Below are 19,999 nucleotides of genomic sequence, written 5' to 3'. Positions count from 1 at the left end.
TTTTCAAACACCAAGAAGAGCTGCTGCAGCCCCAGCGCGGCCGACCTCACACAAGCGTGTGCCTGCCTAGCCATTTTTATTTATTTTTTATTTTAGGAGGGAGCAGAGTCCCACTGAAATCTCGGGGAACTCGGTAAACGCTTCGAGCCCAGACCGCCGGGGAGTCTTGTGATGAGTAACCAGCTCCATTAATGATTGGCAGGGAGACGCGCCGATCTCCAAGGGGCCCCAAGCGGCGGCCAGAAGGCGCCAAGATGGCGGCGCTGAGCGGTCGGGCGCGAGGGGCTCTGTGGGTGGCTTTACTGGCGCTGTGCGGGACTGCGCTGGCCCTGCTGGCCGTCGTCCTGGTCCGGACCTACGCCCCGCGAAGCTCCGCGCCGGCTCCGGAGCTCTGGGCGCGGAGGAGTCGGCAGCAGCGCCTGGAGCCCGCGTTTAGTCCCCAAGAGCGGCGGGAGCTCAAAGAGGCGCTGCAAGGTAAACCAAACACAAGTCAATAAAACGGGTCGAGGGGCCGAAGAAGTAGTGACGGCGGCGGGAGCTGCTTCCCTCGGAGTAAAAGTTGCACGGTCTCCTAAGGAAGAGGGTGCAGGAGGGGCAAAGCAGCGTTGCCGTTTGGTTCGGACTTTGGGGCACAAGGCCAGAGCGCACAGTTCGGCAGAATGAGAAGAAGGGTCGCCAAACGTAGCTGGGCTGCACACTGCCTCATTTTTAAGTAATAAAAGTCTGAAACATGGGAGCCTGGGGCTCCAGGGGTCGCTGCGGGATTACGGTTCCCATCGTTGCTGAGCAGCTTTCCTCGCTGACCGGGGCTGCTGGGAGTTTGAGTTTAGTGGGTCTGCCCCATTTCTCCCTGTCAAATCTAAACCTCAGTTGCACCATTGGAACAAAACGGCGTTTCAGGGTGGGGCAAGTTTTTGTGAGATTTCTGAAAGAGGAATGACGGCATGTTTCACATGGACAGCCCATTCTAAACTTTTCTCTTTGCTCGTTTTGTAATGGGAGTAACCCTTCCAAATAAAGCACGTTTAGGATTGCAGCCTCGTTTTAGCTTCCGGTTATGATTCGGTTATCATATTTATGGGGAAACAGCCTTTTCTTCAACTAACTAAGGGGGTCCGGGAAGGGTGTGCGTGTGCATTGTTATTTCGAGGTTACCCTCTGATGCTATACTCATAGGAGTTCATGATGATTGCATTGTAGGGGGTTGGACTAGATGACCCTCAGCGTCTCTTCCAACTCTACAGTTCTGTGAGGCTTCCCCCCTCCACATTCAGCTACGCCTTCACTTATCTGAGAGTAAGTCTCATTAAGCTCAATGGGACAAACTTATGAATATACATAGGAAGGTTTGCATACCATTGTAGGGTAATCTACAATGTATTTCTTTCGATATCCTTTATTTGCCCCAGTTTCAACCAACAGAAGCGTGTGTGGCTTAAGAATGCAGCAGCATTCCTTAGCAGTACACTACTTTTATATGTGCTTTAATTGCATCTGCATAGATTCTACTTACCTGAATTCTCATAGATTTACCGGTATTTATTAGATCATAGGGTTCTATAAAGTAGACCCATTGAAATTAATAGACATGGCTAACTTAGGTTTTTTTTAATTTCAGTGAGAGTTCTCTGGATAGGATTAGCATGAGCTACAACCCAATGCGGTGCATTGTAAAAATTGTGCATCCATCACTTTCTGTAATAATGCATTCCATTATACCCAGTTGTGGGATGCTACTTAAGGCCTTTCCCCCAGGAAAATCTACTGTTTACTGCTGGATTGGAACAAACATCAGTCGGTTTTTCTGCAAATTGACATTTGTTCCAATTCAGTGGTTAACAGCAGGTTTTCCCAGGGAAAATAGCAGGGAAAACTAAAAACTGCTTGGACTTGTGTGTAGAAAACACCATACAAGCAGAAAACTTCTCAGACTTGTGCTTTCTAGGCACGGGACTGTGGACGAATCCTTAGTTGGACTATCCATTGTGCTTTCTTGCACAGCAGTACATGATCATTGGGCATATTGGGTATTTGCCATGTCTATAACATGAAATCAATAGATTTCTGGTTCACGTCTGAGAAGTGTTTCTTTTAAAGGCTTGATTTTATCTTCATACAGTTTGTTGCAATGACATTGGATTGTGTAAACAATATGTTATCCTTCAGTCTATCTTACGGTTGCAAGAAAACAACTTAGGAGGCTTGTTTGCAGTATACATACGGTTTCTGTATGGGAAATAGCCATGTGGGAGCAGCCTGATAGTGAGGACGTGTGCCTTTTCTGTTTAGCCAATCCTTGATATTTCTAGTTCTCTTGTTCTTAATGATAAGCTTATCTTTTTAGTCAAGGTACCTTTATTATCTACTCCCAGTGTCAATAAGTTCAATCTGGTCATTATGCTGTGAATATACCAGAACTCTAGAGGTTTTATTTATTTTGAATATTCATATGCTATTTAAGAATTTTGCAAATCCAAAGTCACTTACTAAAAATCCAACTAGCTAAAAGAATAAATATGTGCAATTTAAATAATCAACCGCAGTTGGTAGAAACAGAATGAAATACAGATCAGATCAAAATGAGACAAAAAGTCAGAACTACAGATCGCATATTAAAAACGTTGGAGCTTTTTAGTTGTAAATGTGCTATCTAAATGATGATGATGGTGGTGCCTCATGGATCTGTCTGACAAGGATGTCTCACACACGTCATAGCCACTGAAAACCCATTTTCCAAGTCAACATCTAACTAGCTTCTGAATGTGAAGGCACCTGGAGCTTGGACTCAAATGCAGATTTGGGCAAGTTCATGTGGGCATTTTCATATAGGAAAAATGATTTCTTTGGATACTCTGTTCCACAGCTGTTTAAGCATTAAAGTCCCCCCCTTTTTTTCTCTCTCTATCAAATTGTCTTCAATTTGTGCAGCGTCAGTATGTCTACTAGATTATAAACCTTTCTGGCAGCTCCCTGTCTATTTTATTTATTGTGTAGTAGTCAGTGGAATTTTAAACACATAATAAATAATAAGATGGCATTTTATAGTTCCTGATCTTCCTGTATTTAAGTACCTTTGAAGAATGTTGATTTGTTGAGCCGTGGACGTAGAATTTATACCATGTAATTGTGGGAAAACAAGTTAGTTTCTGAAGTCACAAATGCAATGATGAAATCAGGTAGAAAAGGTATTCATTTCTTCAAAGTAAATGTTTCTGTCTCAGGCTTCTTCATAGAGAGTCACTGATGGTAATTCTGGAGAGCAAAATTATAGCCTGTCTGCATTTTGTGACTTTAGCCTTTAGCCTTTTTCTTTGTTGCTCACTCAAATTTGGTGCTTCTACTTTTCTGGCTGCCTGTCATACAGCACTGTTCTCCGTTTATTTGCTCTTTGAATGTCTGCCAAAAACATATTAATTTTGTTCACATCAATCAGTTAATATATAATGTATTTTTATTGTTGTTGTTATTTATTAGTCACTTTATTCACAGAAGTGAGCCAAAGCAACTTACAACAAGGTATCAATGTTAAAACCAATTACAGTACAATAGCCTCTTATGCAGGGGTTCGGTTCCAAGAGTTCTGCGTATACACAAAAACATGTTTACTCAAACCCTTGGAACCACCCACAGACATCTCCAACCTTCTGGAGCCAGCACACTCAGCTTGCCTTTCCCAGTAATCAAGGCTTTAAAATTTATTTCCACAATGGGAAAACCTTGCATATGAGTCAGTTCACATGGGGAGAGGTGGTCCTTGAGATATTGCAGTTCTGAGCTGTTTAAGGCTTTATAGGTCAAAACCAGCACTTTGAATTGGGCCCGGAAACTAATAGGCAGCCAATCTAGTCAGGCCAGGGTTGGCATTATATGCTCAAACCATCTTGCCCCAGTGAGCAACCTGGCTGCTAAATTCTGCACCAGCTGAAGTTTCTGAACCGTCTTCAGAGGCAGCCCCATTTATAACACCTTGCAGTAATCTAACCTAGAGGATACCAGAGCATAGACAACGTAAGTTAGGGTATCCCTGTCCAGATAGAGGTGCAGCTGGGCCACCAGCCAAAACTGATGGAAGGTACTCTGTGCCACTGAGGCCACCTGAGTCTCAAGCAACAGCAGAGGATCCAGAAGTACCCCCAAGCTGTATACCCACTCCTTCAGAGGAAGTGTAACCCCATCAAGAACAAGCAACCTCCCATCCATCCGGTCTAAGTAACCACCCACTAACTGTGCCTTAGTTTATCTGGATTGAGCTTCAGTTTGTTGGCTCTCATTCAGTCCATTACCAAGGCAAGACATCGGTCCAGCACATCCACTGCCTCACCTGCAGATGTAAATGAGAAGTAAAACAGCATACAGCTGATAACGTACTCCAAAACTCCGGATGACCCCACTCAGTGGTTTCATGTAGATCTCATATATAGGTGCATATGATCCAAGACCCTGCCAATGAAATCATGTGGATTGGGGGTGGGGATAGGGTGCAGACTTCACTTCATTCATTCATTCATACATTTGTATTACTGTCTATATGAAAATGAAACATGATGCAAGATGTACAGATATCTTCTTGCTTATTGGAGTCTCACTTAGCCACTTGATCAGGGGCACCATTTGCACATCTAAATTTGTGATCCTGCACATCATTCAGCAATGCAACAGACTCCATACACACCTGCCATTCACAATATTCTCAGAAATATTGTAACTGTCTTCTTGGAAATGACATTTGCAGGCTCTGTCAGCCCACTGGTAATGGCACTTCTAATCCTTTGAATAGGCATCTTGACAGCCTTTACATTATTTTGCAGGGAAGGAGAGTTTATCAAATTGCACTGTTGTTTTAATAATTGCCTGTCTGAGAAAGTCACGAAATCTCTTCTCTTATGTTTTATGTAAGGTGCCATCAGAATGCAAACAGTTTCCTTCTCAGCAAATGATCAAAATACAACAGCCCTGGCAGAATTTGAGCCATATATTCGTAAAGGTATTTGAACTTAAATTCCTTATTTTAACTAGCAAATTGGCATTAACTTAATAGAATATCTAATCTTTGCGTCATAAAAGAAGAGTCTTTCTCAACAAAACTAAAGTACTAAGCTTTTCTTCGGCCCCCCGGAGTGTCGGCACTCCGCGGGGCAGGCTGATCTAGGCCACTAGGCCTTGGGGCCTCGAGCTTGACGGTGGTTGCGGCCGCCGCGGGAGCGTGGCCTCCCTGTTTGGTCCCCGGAGCGTCGACGGGCTGTTCTGGGCCGCTGGTCTTTGGGGTTCTGCTCGCAACAGCGGTGGCAGCGGGAGCGTGGCGTCCCTTCTTGTTCTCTGGGGCGCCGGCGTTCCGCGGGGCGGGTTGCCCCGAGCTGCTCGCAGGCCGCTAACTAAAGTACTAAGCTGACAAAAATGTGATTTATTATTGAGTAGAATGCAAGTTAATGAACCGAAGCAGCTGTGGAACTTTTAAATACAGGTTTCTACAATTGTAAATAAATCCTTCTTTTTTAAAAAAGTATTTATCTCTTTGTGATAAATTACACAAAAGGATTGCATCTCAATGGCAGAGTGTGCTTTGCTTACGGAACGTGCCAGTACAAACCCTAGTGGTGTGTAGGCCTGGGAAAGACCTCTGTCCCCATTGTGAAGACCTTTGAGCACTTGACATACACACTTAGTATGGTAATAAATGCAGGAGCTACAGTAGTATGGTTTTGGCCTTCATGTGTATCATGGTCAATACCGGTCAAACAGGCAAAATCACTGGGTTTACAGAAAAGATTGAAATTATATGAAGAGTGCCTTTCATTGTTTCTGTTGTTTTTTTGTTTGCTTGCTTGCTTGTTTAACAATTTGAATACAGTGTTGTTGTTGTTGTTGTTATTGTTTACTTTATCCTTTTGTTTGCTTTAAACTCTGTTCCTCCACCCCATAGGGTGGTGGGACCAGCAAGAGATGTATGCTATGCCTTTCCTCATCCTTCAGTTACCCATTTCCTGAAATATACCAGCCATTATAATATACCAACTGTTGCACGGAATACCAAAGGTTAATATGTCCCCGTTGATTTGTCCAATCCTTAACCTCAAACTTGGGAGGAACCCTTGCTAATTTTCTTTCCCTTATGTTTTTCTTCCCTGAAGCCTTTCCTGCAGTGTTTTCTGCAGCATTCATTAAACATGAAGTTATTGGGGAATATAGCCACCTATTCACCATCCAAGGGTCTAACGCTCAGCTGCAACCCTACATGCTGATTGCACATATAGATGTTGTTCCAGCTTCTCCAGACGGATGGGACGTCAGTGACCCTTTCTCTGCTGAGGAACGTGATGGGTTTATATATGGAAGAGGAACACTCGATAACAAAAACTCTGTTATGGTATATGTATTTTGTAAATGTACCTCCTTTTGCAGGCTAGGTGGGGTGCAAAGTGTTTGTCCCATAAAGTTTGGCATGCCCCATTAATGATGGTTCACTGCTTTCTGTTCACAGCATGAGGAGAAGCATTCACATACTATTATTATTATTATTATTATTATTATTATTATTATTATTTTGCAAGGTAAACCTAAATCAATGCACTTTAAAAAGAACCTTTTAGCCATATCAGTGTGTTTTGCTTTGCTTTAAATTGGCTACTTAGTACACTATTTCTGTGGACACCATTGGGCCAAATGGTTGTCCTGAAAGTGGGGAGAGAAGGAAGGAGGTACAAAAGGCCAGTGGGTTGCTGCCCCTGACAATTGGAAATTCAGAAGATGATAGGAACCTGGAGACTGGTTCCAGAGGGAGCAGCCAGCTGGATAAAGTGCTGCAGCTTGAAAGTCAGCAAGCAGAGCAAGAACTGACTACCAGAGCTCATACAGAAAGTTCAGTGTGCACTACTTTAATCCAGTAAAGCACTTTCCAAGTCACAGGCATTTCCACAAGACAGTTTCCTCCATTTTCTTCCAAAGAACAGGCTAAATAGATGCTGCTAAGCTCCTACATGGAATTTTTCGAAAGCGTTATTTCTTTTTTTAGCTCTGTGATTTAGACCTTCCCACCTTGATCTATAATCCCCTCCCAGTCAACTGACAAAGTTAAGTTTCATGCAATTAAATAGTGTTTTGGTTCAATCATAGGTTAGTTCAACACCATTGGATTCTCAAATCACACCCTCAGATCTTGGGCAAAACCAGTCCTTCATCCAGCCCCACAATAGTTGCTATTAATATGGAACAGGTTCTGTAGCCAAGGTGCAAAATAGACAGTGTTTAACATTTTATTTTTTATTCCTCAGGGGATTCTGCATGCTCTAGAATTCTTACTGAGACGAAATTACAGACCTCACAGGTCTTTCTATATTGGCCTTGGGCATGATGAAGAGGTATTCTATGTGTCTTTAATTTCCCCTGTATTTATTTATTTATTTATTTATTTATTTATTTTAGATTTAGAGCTCATCCCAAAGGCTGAAACAGTAGATACTGAACTTGAGTGGGTCAGCCTGCTGCTCTTTTTACCTGGAGACTCCTTAATAGTGTTGTGCTGTCCTGATAAAATGTTTTCCATGCACTGCAGTGGTAGGTGCCTATTGACTAGTCAACTGTCAACAGCATAGGAATGTGGATTTTGCTTTGCATAGGGGGAAGAATGTATATCTTTTGTGTTGTTTAGCATTAGAGTTCTGTATCTGTATTAAAAAAAAAGTTTTGAGGGTTAGGAACTTGTCTTCACTGCGTTTACAATTTGAACTTGTGATGTAATAATAGAAGGTATGTTGAAATAGAAGTGTGTTTGTATATATAAAACCAATAGAAGTGTGTTTGTATATATAAAACCTGTATTGCAATTGTCTTTTTCCACTGAAGCACTGGATGCTTATTGCTGCCTGAGACAGAATGAGATGACATTTGGTGAGATGACTTTGTTGTGGGCTTTTCAGGTGGGGGGTCGAAAAGGAGCCATGAAGATTGTGGCTGAATTGGAATCTAGAGGAATTCAACTTTCTTTCTTGCTTGATGAAGGAAGCTTCATCTTCGATGGTATTGTCACTGGAATAGAGAAACCAGTAGCTTCGTAAGTAAGAAATGATGAGAACTTGCCACAATAAATGCAAGTGTTGCACTTGTTAAACTATTGGGAGTCAAACATTGTTCCTGATCTACTTGGAGTGTGTGGAATCAACAATCTGTAAGTAAATCTTGACCTAAGTTTTGCCTATCCGTGCTCTTGAGTATTACAAAAGTATATTACACCCCATCTTCTTTTAGGGTCAGTATAACTAATTAACCTCTGTAATGTGAGTGTCTCATTGGAATACCTCCCAGCTATAGAGTAGTATGTGCAATGGTAGTAAACAGGTCCTAGTTTAGGATTGTTACTACTTCCTCTTCCTGGGCACAGGACTGTTGCTGAAAGGGGAATGGTAGCTGGGCTATGGAGAAAATTGATCTTGGGTAGGTGTGGGGTTTTCCAGAGCTGAGGGAGCCAAAGGGGCATTGGCATGGGATCCTACTGTGCTGCATGGTTGTCTAACTAGAAGATAGGGGGAAAGTATTATTTCTTGCATCCTGAATCTCATTAATTGATTCCCCCCAACTTATCAGAATAGGTATCACAGAAAAGGGTGCAATTACAGCAAATTTCACTGTGACATCAGAGCCTGGTCATTCTTCTGCACCACCTAAGAGGACAAGTATTGGTATTCTTTCTGAAGCATTAGCCAAGTGAGTATTTTCCTTTCCTGGTAATAGTGAAATCCTATACCCGTCTAGTTAAAAATAAGCTCCATTCTGATTGTAGCCTAGAGATGTTGCGTAAATTATTTTGCTCTGAAGTGCTGCCAGTTCAATATTTCAGAAATAAGGAACACTAATGGTTATACAACACTATTTTGGACTGAGGTTTTCTGAAATAAGGGACATCCATTCATTCTGTTCCATTTTATGCTGTTATTTTCTAAAACGGAGAGTCATAATTTGCAGCCTCTGGATGGTATCTAGATCACTGGAGGGTGCAAGCTAAGTCCACAGTTGTTTACCCGTAAGTCACTAGCAAGAGGAGAAATGATCTCATCTTTTCTCTTCCCTCTTTTTTTGTAATTCTCATTTTCCTTCCTATCATTCCCCCCGCCCCCCTTTTCAGGTGACTTTGGGATGGGGGATGGAAAAGAGGTATGAACAAAAAGAAGGCTTTTCCATTAAGCCTTCAGCTCAGTCCACCAGCCTGTGCCCTGTTGCAGTTAGATGGAAAAGTGAATTTGCCTTCTTCCCAACTTGACTGAGTTAAAGTGATAGAGACATAGTTACCTGCCTCATGTTGGGAATAGGAGAATGAAGCCATATTAAACCTCTGATTTTCCTTAGCTTCTGGTCACAAACTTCTACGTTTGAACTAGAGAACCCTTAATTGCCTAGGCCAGGCTTCCTCAAACTCGGCCCTCCAGATGTTTTTGGCCTACAACTCCCATGATTCCTAGCTAGCAGGACCAGTGGTCAGGGATGATGGTAATAGTAGTCTCAAAACATCTGGAGGGCCAAGTTTGAGGAAGCCTGGCCTAGGCCATGCATATTTAAGTCACATGTTCTCCTTATTTAAGTGTGCAAATCATCTGAGGAGACAAACCTGTTTGTTGAAATCTGCCATAATGTTAAATGGTGCTTCTTTTGCTGTAGCCCAAGTGTTATGGAGCTCCCTCCCAAACAAAAACTGCCGGTGCCTACAGACTCTTAGGAGGCAATGCAAATGCTTTTTAGAAGCATGTTTAGAAACCTGTTGCAGTAGAAAGTGTATGTATGGTTTTATAATACATACTGATGATATAGTGGGGAAGGGGGTTAGTTTGATTTTTAGAAAACTTACCACCAGCACTTGTGATGATGCTGGAACTGTTGCACATTTAGATCCAGCTATGGCGCACCTTCCAGCATCTCGCCACACATTCTGTTTGCTTAAGACCATTCCTGTTCCCTGGTATATGGATAAGTGTTGGTTTTGCATGGGAAACGAACAGTAAGAAAACAGTTCCTCACATAAAGTTGAAGACGCACTGCAGTGATCTTTTGCCCTCCATTCAGATTTTAAACACAAAATAAATCAGACTTATAGCACATCTTCCTGATAATGTCATCCCTCTTTCAAATTATCACTGACTCTGCTTCTGTTTTGAAATCTAACATCATCATTATACTTATCTGTAGCAGTAACTAAACTAGCAATTTTAAGATGACTAAGACATTGCACACTTCTGCCTAAATTCATGAATCAAAGTAATAGGAGTGGAGCCTGTTTATTTTTTGTCTTGCATTTGATTGTTACAATCAGATAGCTGTTTGTTGTTATAGGTTGGAGCAGCATCCTATGCCCAATCTGTTTGGTCATGGGCCTGAAATCCTGATGTTTGAGCAATTGGCACCAGATGTAAGTATTCAACAATATGTACTCTTTCATGTGATTTCAGTGAAGCGACCTTAAATTTTCAGTGTTAACATTAGATTTCTTATGATTTTCCAAACTTGTTGCTAGTCAGAGTTTTAAAATTTTCAGAGTCATTCCCAATTGACAGAGTTCATAGAAACTTTCCATTCCCCCCCCCCCCGTCCAACAGGTTTCATTCTGCCACAGCGGCTCAGTTCAGACATAACAGCAAAGCCTCATTTACAATTATAGTTCTCACGTACTCCCACAGTCACACACATTTTCTTCAGTTTCATCCTACTTTGATCAAACCACAGTTATCTGAGCCATCAAACTATTGTGGGGGAACCTCGGTTTTCGAATGTAATCCGTTCCAGAAGTCCGTTCGACTTCCAAAACATTTGAAAACCGAGGATCAAAGGGTTGTCAGCAAGTTCAGTGGGGGAAATTGAGAAACGCGCCTTGGAAGCCTAGATCTCTGATGGGCTGTGCTTGCAACCCTATCCTTGTAGAGTTATTTGTTTGATCCAGAACTTCACAAACTTTCCCCTTCTCCTATGTGTTGCTTCTATGTGCACAGTTCTCTTCCTGCCCCCTACCCACATAGCTCTTCCAGTGGCCTGTCTCCTGCATACAGGAAATTTCTAACGTGCACTACTTCAGCATGGTTGGTTTTTTTAAAAAAATGTTAAATCAGAAGAAACCATTCTCTTGATCCAGACTTGCTGATGTGTACTACTTTTCTCCCCTTTGCTTTTCAGTTCAGCTTCCCTCTAAATATCATTATGTCAAATTTGTGGTTGTTTGGACCACTTGTTGGAAGGTAAGAAAGAAACATGATATTTCGTCACGTTTTTATTACAGCAACAAGAGCTTTCTTATGCTGGGATACCACAGGAAAGCATGCTGCCACTACACAATTTTAAAAAGCATTTTTCTTAAAAAGTTTGCAAAATATTACGTCCACGAGGGTGTGGGGAGGCACATATCACAAACACAAACAATATTCAGTAAAGTGCCCACTTCATGAAGCAATTGCAAAGAAATGAATAGACGGTGGTTAAAATGCAACCATACTATTAAATGCAACCGCAAGGGAAGATGGCAAGACAGTGCACAAAAAATGAGAAACAAATGTACATTTATTGATTTAAAATATTGGTATTGCCTTGTGGAATGCAGAATCCTACATTAATTTACTTCTGATCTCTAAGAACTCTGTGTCATCTAAATCTTTACATAGATTTCTTGAACAGACACCTTCCACTAATGCCTTAGTTCGGACTACCACTGCAATCACTATGTTTCATGCAGGAGTCAAGGTACTGTAGTACAAATTCATTGGATTTTTTCATAAAGTGTAATGAGGGTCTAAATTTCTCAGAACTACATTTCCAGCTTTCAATATTACTAGTACCAGTGAATTATAGGAAAACAAATCCGTTTCTTTTCCCCTTGAATGGTAAATTCTCCTCCCATGCTGAATATTCACTGTTGGCATCGTCCCATGAACTAAGAATGTCAATTTGATTCATGCCCTCTTAGTATGGGATTCATTATTGATGGTGGCTTGTCCTCAGAATGACATAGTTTCTAGACAAAACAAAATCGAAAATTCTTTCTAGTGGCACCTTAGAGACCAACTGAGTTTGTTCCTGGTATGAGCTTTCGTGTGCATGCACACTTCTTCAGATACACTGAAACAGAAGTCACCAGATCCTTAAATATAGTGGGGGAGTGGGGAGGGGTATTACTCAGAAGGGTGGTGGGAATGGGTGATGGGCTGATAAGTGTGGAAAACCTGTTGACGACTCTAAACGGCTGCAATTAGTCTTGCAGGGAAAGGCAAGGGGTGAGATGGCTAAAGATGGCTTTGTTATGTATAATGAGATAAGAATCCAATGTCTTTGTTCAAACCAGGTTTCTCCATGGTTTTAAGTTTGGTGATTAGTTGCAATTCAGCCACTTCTCTTTCCAGTCTATTTCTGAAATTTCTTTGTATTAAGACAGCTACTTTGAGATCTTTTATAGAATGTCCTGGGAGATTGAAGTGTTCTCCTACTGGTTTCTCTGTCTTGTGATTCCTGATATCAGATTTATGTCCATTTATCCTTTGGCGTAGGGTTTGGCCTGTTTGTCCAATATAGAGAGCTGAAGGGCACTGTTGGCATTTGATTGCATACACAATGTTGGAAGATGAGCAATTAAATAGTCCTGAGATGGTGTGTTTGATGTTGTTGGGACCAGTAATGGTGTTATCCGGGTTTATGTGGCAGCAAAGTTGGCATCTGGGTTTATTGCAGGCTCTGGTACCAGTGTCCATGTTGAGTCCTGTTTTTGTATTATTGTGGGTGAGGAGCTGTTTGAAATTGGGTGGCTGTTTGTATGCGATGAAGGGTCTTCCTCCCAGAGCTTGAGAAAGAGAACTGTCATTGTCTAGGAGAGGTTGTAGATCTCTGATGATGCGTTGTACTGTTTTAACTTGGGAGCTGTATGTGATGACTAGTGTTGTTCTGTTATTTTCTTTTTTGGGTCTGTCTTGCAGCAAGTTCTCTCTGGGTATCAGTCTGGCTCTGTCGATCTGTTGTTTAACATAGTTTCTATGAACATAGTTTCTAGAACTAGTAGAACAGAAAGCTTTCGCTTCAGTCAGTCCCTGCAAGAGGAGAGTATTACTAAAATAGAATTTCATGATCACAGTATTTTAGCTCCTATGGCAAGTTGGTGAGAGAGCCATTCCATACATTTCATAGCAAGAGACCCTGGTTAGCTGTTGGGTGCACATCGCCCAGCCAGTCAATGTTCTCTTTAAAAATGTTTCTGTACTGTAATTGAAACTGTTATTTGTAACATTCACACTTAGCATTAATAGGTGTAACCTTAAAAAACTTGCACATGAGGCCTACAAAAATGTAGCATAGGAAGAGCTCCTGAGCTTGCCAGAACAGTGAAAGTGGTTTGTTAGTGGCTTTTACTTGGTGTGATAGTTAAAGAGTGACACCCAGAGGTAGACTGAGATACAGTAGGCTTTGCTTTTATCATTTTTCTGTTGCTTTAAAACTGTCTCCCAAACAACACATGTTGGTGACAAAGCTGTGTCTTTAAATGGAGGTCTGGCTCAATCATGTGTGGAATGTGGGTGTTTTTGTTAAATCACAAAGGGGTGCATGAGGATGTGGCTGAACCCAAATCCCTTCTTCCCAACTGCTTTACTCTCAGGTGGGCTCACTTGTGATATTGGAATCTGGAAGGTGGAAAATAATAACTTTGGGTGGTGGAGGGGTGAACTGAGGAGGAAAGTGCACCTGCATGTGCACCTTAAAACCACATCTCCCCTATTTTATGCATGATTAGATCAGACCCATGTTTAAAGAGACAGATCTGCAGGGATTCGAACTGCTGACCTGATCGGCAAGCTGTACTCATTTCAGCAGGCACTTGGGTCCATGCATGGATGAACTGAGTAAAGCTCGGGCCTGCCCACCTTTTTCAAAAATAAGTGAGCCTTTCACTGCCACACATCATAGGTCAGTGCTGCAACAAATGCATGCATCTCTAATGGATCCCTAGGTTGCCAAGGAGGAAAAGCAGACCTTCATTCAGTGTCAGCACAGTGGCTTAAGCAAAGAACATGAACAGTGACACTTCAGGCAACAATTACATTCCCATAAATATAATTTTTCAAGGATGAATTCATATTGAGGACTGTGCATTGGCTTCAGAAATTACTGGTGAAATTACTTTGGTTCTGAAGCTCATATTTTAGATTGTGGTTTGTTGTCACATGTTGAAGCCCTCTCTTTTTCTCCCCTCTCCAGTCAAACGTTATTCCCCCATCTGCAAATGCAACTGTGAATTTCCGCATCCATTCGTCACAAACAGTTGATGAGGTATTTTATTTATTCTGAAAAGTTTGTTAAATTAACAGGTTATTGTTTCTCTTCCTACCCCCACCCTGGCCCTCATGTTTGGCCAGGGGACTTCAGAAGGTTTAATAATTGGTGTGTCCGTGGTTGTGTTCCTTTTTGCAGTTAAACCTGGTTTCCCATTCAAGAAACTTCTGAACTGGCTTGTCATCTTTTTTCTGGATTTATTTAATACCTCAAAAGTGATTGGTAGATTGGGGGTGTACCTTTGTTGAAGCGGCCTAAAGGAAGGTCTTTTGAGGCAGTAACCCCAAACTGAATGCTTTGTATCTCTACCTATCCCATTGTGTAACAGGAAAGCAAACCTCCACAATGAGGTCCCAAAAGGCTCCTGTCTTGATTGTGCATCTTTAGTTGGTTTGCAATGTGTTGCTTAAGAGTTTGCAATCTGTGCTAATACCATAATGGAAACAAAATAGGAAACAAAATAGGAAATTCTTTCCAGTAGCACCTTAGAGACCAACTGAGTTTGTTCTTGGTATGAGCTTTCGTGTGCATGCACACGAAAGCTCATACCAAGAACAAACTCAGTTGGTCTCTAAGGTGCTACTGGAAAGAATTTCCTATTTTGTTTCCTATTTTGTTTCGACTATGGCAGACCAACACGGCTACCCACCTGTAACTGGAACCATAATGGAAGTCACCTTGCTACATTAGCTTCTTTGTTCCTTTGGGTGTGTTCTTAGGTCCTGGGCATAATAGACAAAACAATTGATGACAAGAGAGTAAAGATAGAAATGGAAAGTGCCTTTGATCCACTCCCAGTGAGCCCCTGGGACGACCAGACCTTTGGAGTGCAGGTTTTCCGCCAGACCATCCAGGATGTTTTCCCAGATGTTGGCAGTGTAGCTCCAGGTACTGGCAAATGCATTATTACTGTTTTCCCCTTCTGTTTCCACCCAGCAACCTCTACTTTGTTTCCATTTTCTGAGTATTCTCTTTCTATCTTATCCCCGTCACCAGGTACGTGCGTACACACACTCACTATTAATGACTGGAAACGGTTGTTTTCTTCTCTTTCTGACCTAAGATGGTGGTCATTAAAAAAAAAAAAAGTCAACAGGAAACTGGTAATCAGTGTACCTCGAGTTTAATCTCTCAGTTCATGCATGCAGTTTTTCAGGTTTACATAGAGCTGAAACCAGGCTATATATTTTCTTCATTTAGAGCAGCTCAGTTGTTGGACTGTCCTTAATAACTTCATTCTGATCCAATTCAAAGCTACTAATTAGCCTTCCAGTCTGTTTCAAAATGACTGCTTGTGTAAAGAGTTAACATTTAAACATGACAATGGGCACAGTTTTTCTGAAATATTGAGCTGTCTTCCATTGCTCCAATAAATAAAAGGCGGAATTTTCAAAACCTCCTAAGGAAAAGTAAGGCAGGTAGCTTCCAGTGCCACTCAAAGGAAGCTAGGAATCTAATTCCTGAAGTCTGTGATGCTAATGCAATATTAACTTCAACACTACCAGTTTTAATTTTTCAAAATACTGATTTCTCCTCTAGGTATATGTGTTGGTAACACTGACAGCAGACACTATGGCAGCCTTACAAATGCTATTTATCGATTTAACCCAGTGATCTTTAAACCCAAAGATTTGCCAAGGTACAGTACTGTATTCTACTTGACAATTTCTTCCTAGTGAAAACACCAGATGAGAACTAGCAAAATGAATAGACATGGCAACTGAAACTTGACAGAGAGCAGTACTTCTAAAAGCTTTGGATGATGCCCATAGTGTTTTCCTACTAGTCAGAACAAATAGAGGGAGGGCTAGATCCTGTACCTGTCCTTATAAAAAGCAGGTTGGAATTGAAGCATCTCTTTAAGACCTCATTTCTGTTATGACATTGCCTGGGCTGCAGATATGTAACACTTCCTGGCTGTAGTTGGAAATAGGGCTCCTATATAATAGGCAACCATTTATTTATGAATGAATGAATGATTGATTGAATGCATGAATGAATGAATATCCCAATCATGTTAGGATTTCCTTTAGAACTCCCCTAATAGGTAATATTCAGAACTGAGCTGCGATCGAGTCTTTTATTAATAATGTAGAAACTCAAGACTAGACAGGTATAAAGTATTAAAATATTTGTTTTTCTAATCTCTCACAACAAGTTTTATATGTGGTTAGTTCATTTCAGCCATACTTCATAGGTACACGGTAAAAGGGAATGAAGTAACAAATCAGTTTCATCTATATGCTTTAGTAAACCCAAACATATCTCCTTGGCTTCTTGGCTAGGATTCCTGGTCCGTGGGCTGATATGCATTCCAACTTTCTACTCTCTTGTTTGTTTTTCAAAAGCTACCAGTCTAAGTCCAGCTGACTTATGGACCATCTAATATCTTGGAGTAAGCATCCTTCTGATGAACAGGAGTCATATCACATATAACTTTGTGGCTAGAAAAGACCTTGTAAGGGATTGTAGCATGTTTCAGTCTTTTGTAGAGCATAATACAATATCCCTGTTACACAATTACGGTATTTACCTATTGTAACCTTAACCCCATAGCTGCTTCTCTCTTTCCCCCCCCCCCAATCAGGTTCCACGGGTTGAATGAACGGATATCTATTGAAGGTTATGAAAAGCAAGTGCAATTTATCTTCCAACTGATTCAAAATTCGGATATCAGCCAATCCACAGAGACACATGCAAACCATGAGTTGTAAAAACAAAATAGGAAGGCTTCTGTGAGCATTACTAGGAATCAGAATTGCACAAAAACGCAACGTTCCATGTTGCTGTCAGTTTTGAAACATGGCATACAAATTTAAAGTCGCATGACTATTGTACCACACTCCAAGCAGTTGTGAAATATAAAAGCAAGCGTAGAACAAATCACTTTGGCTCAAAATGAACATATTGAATTTATGCTATGTTGTATTCAGTAGTGGGCTGTGTGGGTGGTATTGTGTTGCTTCCCCAGCTTCCCAACAGCATGGGGCACTGCCACTTACCAAAGGGAAGAGGGAAGCAGAGTATGGTGGCAGGAGCATCAGATTGGCTTAGCTGCCGCACACCAATCTCTCCATGCCTCACCCCTTTTCCTGTCAGTAAGCAGCAGCAATCCATGCCGTTGGGAAGCCAGGAGAGCAATGCAGCCTCACTGTTGCCACCTGCAGGCCACTACTGCAGGTATTGGAGCCCAGAAAATCTTATTGTTGTATAAAGTTTACATCCTAAAGATTATTGCACTGTTCCCTTAAATGGAAGGTAGAGCTGTTCTCTGTAAAGAGGGCAAAAGATTCCTGCATCGCAGGGGGTTGGACTAGATCATCCTAATAGTACCTTCCAACTCTACAGTTCTGCGATTCTAAGTGAGTTATCAATCTTGAGAGATTCTATGGAGATTCTTTTGCAGAGTAATATTGTGCTGCTATTCCTGTCAATCTCTGCCTGCCTGTCCCTTGCTTCTGTGAAAAAGGAATCACTTTAACCCTCCCCCTTCCAAATACCATTGCCTTTATATCCTTTTTTCCTTCCATTTCCCTAAATCAGGCATAGGCAGCCTTGGCCCTCCTGATGTTTTTGGCCTACAACTCCCATGATCCCTAGCTAACAGAACCAGTGGTTAGGGATGATGGGAATTGTAGTCCCAAAACATCTGGAGGGCCAAGGTTGCCTATGCCTGCCCTAAATGGCAGCTGTGGAACAGGGGGCTATGATCCAGAGTGCAGTGAAGGAGTTAATTTACCATTCCCCTACACAATGGTGTTCCAAACATTTGGGTCTGGGGAAAGGGGGGGACCAGTTAGCTAAAGAGTGTTAGAAGTCTAGAAGCAGAGTTGCTGTTCCACTTCCAGCCTAAAGCAGAACAGCAATGATTGCGAGCAGGGAGAAGAATGAGCAAGATGGTGTTTCTGAGCTGCTTGAATGCAGCCAGACACCGCCCCCCATCCAGGCCTATTGGCTGGCTATGGGGCTTGGCACAGCCAGAAGGAGGGGCTAAGGCAGGGGGCCGAACACGCCCCCTGCAAGCACGGGAAACGGCTCACAACTCCTCCCCTCTGAAATGAGGAGAGGCCTTGTCCCAGCCTGGAAGCACCCTTAGAGAGATGTATTTCACTGGATTAAAGTTCTTTTGTTCTACTCACAGCCTGATTTACGTGCCTCTTCATTTTCACTTCTGAAGTGCATTGTTTTCTGGATGTCCTATCAATTCTCTCTTCCTTCAATGGGTGTACACTTGACAGGAAGAAGCAGCTTAATTTGAATCCTGATAGGAGCCAGGGATCTTGTGTCTTCGCTGCTACTCTCATCTATAGTCCCCAAGAGAGATGTTGCAATAGGACAGTCCCTAGTGCTGCTTTTCATTTTCTATTAATCTTGAAACTTGTCACTTTAAATTTGATTACATAATTGCTCAGAAAAAGAGGACTTGATTCATCTGCTCCTGTATAGAAGATTAAATGTGCCGTTTGTGTAAAGTAATATACAGGTTATGGAAAGAAGAAAGAAAGAAAGAACTTGTCTTAAAGGCTGAATTTCTCAGGGATGTTTACGTGCAAATTTGAGGGTCTGATTTATAACGGTATTCTTCCCTAGTCTTTCTGGAATAAAATGTGACTCATTGAAGCCTATACCACTAGAAATGGCGATAACACTGGATTATTACACTGTGATCTGGTTTACCATAACACTAAGCCATGGTTTGTTTAACCATAAATTGTCCCACAGATTATTAAACAAGCCATGGCTGTTTCAAGAGTTTGAATTGTTTTCCAGTTACTCTTGCCTTGTGCCTTTGTAGTGGGGTAAACATTTGAGGGTGATGGTTAGAAAAAAAACAACCCATGATTCTAGGAAGTGCTGGTTTCATACATATGATCAAGCCACAGTTTAACAAACCAAGATTTATAAGCTAATAACAAATCATGGCTTAAGATTGTGCTTTGTTAGCAGTAAACAAATTATAATTAAGCCGCTGGGCAGAATTTTCACATAACACTCAGCCATGGTTTAACAAAAAAAAATGTCTAGCATTATGTATGAGCTAGGCCTGTGATTTTTATGAACTTCTCAACAATTATGTATAGATTTGCACTGTAGCTTTATCTGGATATGATAATAGCTAAGACTTGATACAGGTTTTTCTTATGAAAACAATAAAAAGGACTACGATATGTGTGATGACTGTTTGAACATGGTCTATTAATCACTGCACTATCCCACAGATATCTCTGTACATGAGTTTTGATAAGAGCTGGGGGGGGGGATTTATCATCAAAACAGAACCATTCTAAGGAAAAAAGAAAGAAACAACAGGATAAAACTCCCATTATTTTCCAGCCAGTAAACAGTATCCAAGGCTTACTCTGTTTGACAAAAAAAAATCTATTTTGATTCATAACCTACATGCGCTAGCTTTTAATGGATCAGGTTTTTAATGCATCCCTCAGGCATTTAATGGATCAGCCTTCAACACAGTGCTTGAATAAAATTAGATTTTGTTATCTCTAAATGTCATTACCCCAATTTTTGCAGAAATACAGAATAATCTAAATAAACCTAAGAGGAAACTTCCACTCCCCCCCCAAAAAAAAAACAAGGAGAGATGAGCATGCTAAGTAGACACTGGTTGCTGGTTGTCTCTAGGGAGAGACAAAAACGGGAGGTAGGTGGAAATGTAATGGAGTGTCCTGGAAGAAGGCATGCCTAACTGGAACACTCCACA

General features: G+C 41.5%; 1 protein-coding gene across 4 annotated transcripts; it reads left to right on the top strand.

The window, feature by feature from the left end:
* The first annotated feature begins 104 nt into the window (after nucleotides 1-104).
* PM20D1 (peptidase M20 domain containing 1) lies at nucleotides 105-17,509 on the top strand. Of its 4 annotated transcripts, XM_033152854.1 has the most exons (13): nucleotides 109-474; nucleotides 4,898-4,984; nucleotides 6,129-6,364; nucleotides 7,269-7,355; nucleotides 7,914-8,047; nucleotides 8,578-8,697; nucleotides 10,315-10,390; nucleotides 11,149-11,210; nucleotides 11,631-11,709; nucleotides 14,206-14,277; nucleotides 15,000-15,168; nucleotides 15,820-15,919; nucleotides 16,868-17,509. In XM_033152854.1, the coding sequence occupies exons 1-13, from the start codon at nucleotides 192-194 to the stop codon at nucleotides 16,992-16,994; spliced, it is 1,632 nt and encodes a 543-aa protein (XP_033008745.1). In that variant the 5' UTR covers nucleotides 109-191; the 3' UTR covers nucleotides 16,995-17,509. The 4 variants fall into 4 exon arrangements, with proteins under 4 accessions (XP_033008744.1, XP_033008747.1, XP_033008746.1 ...); XM_033152856.1 differs by lacking the exon at nucleotides 15,000-15,168 and having other exon boundaries at nucleotides 107-474; nucleotides 16,868-16,994; XM_033152855.1 differs by lacking the exon at nucleotides 15,820-15,919 and having other exon boundaries at nucleotides 108-474; nucleotides 16,868-16,987.
* The last annotated feature ends 2,490 nt before the right edge of the window (nucleotides 17,510-19,999 follow it).

The sequence above is a fragment of the Lacerta agilis genome, chromosome 6, assembly GCF_009819535.1.
Source record: "Lacerta agilis isolate rLacAgi1 chromosome 6, rLacAgi1.pri, whole genome shotgun sequence".
NCBI lineage: Eukaryota > Metazoa > Chordata > Lepidosauria > Squamata > Lacertidae > Lacerta > Lacerta agilis.
The sequence above is the reverse complement of the archived record's forward strand: the minus strand, read 5'-3'. Positions and strand labels throughout refer to the sequence as shown.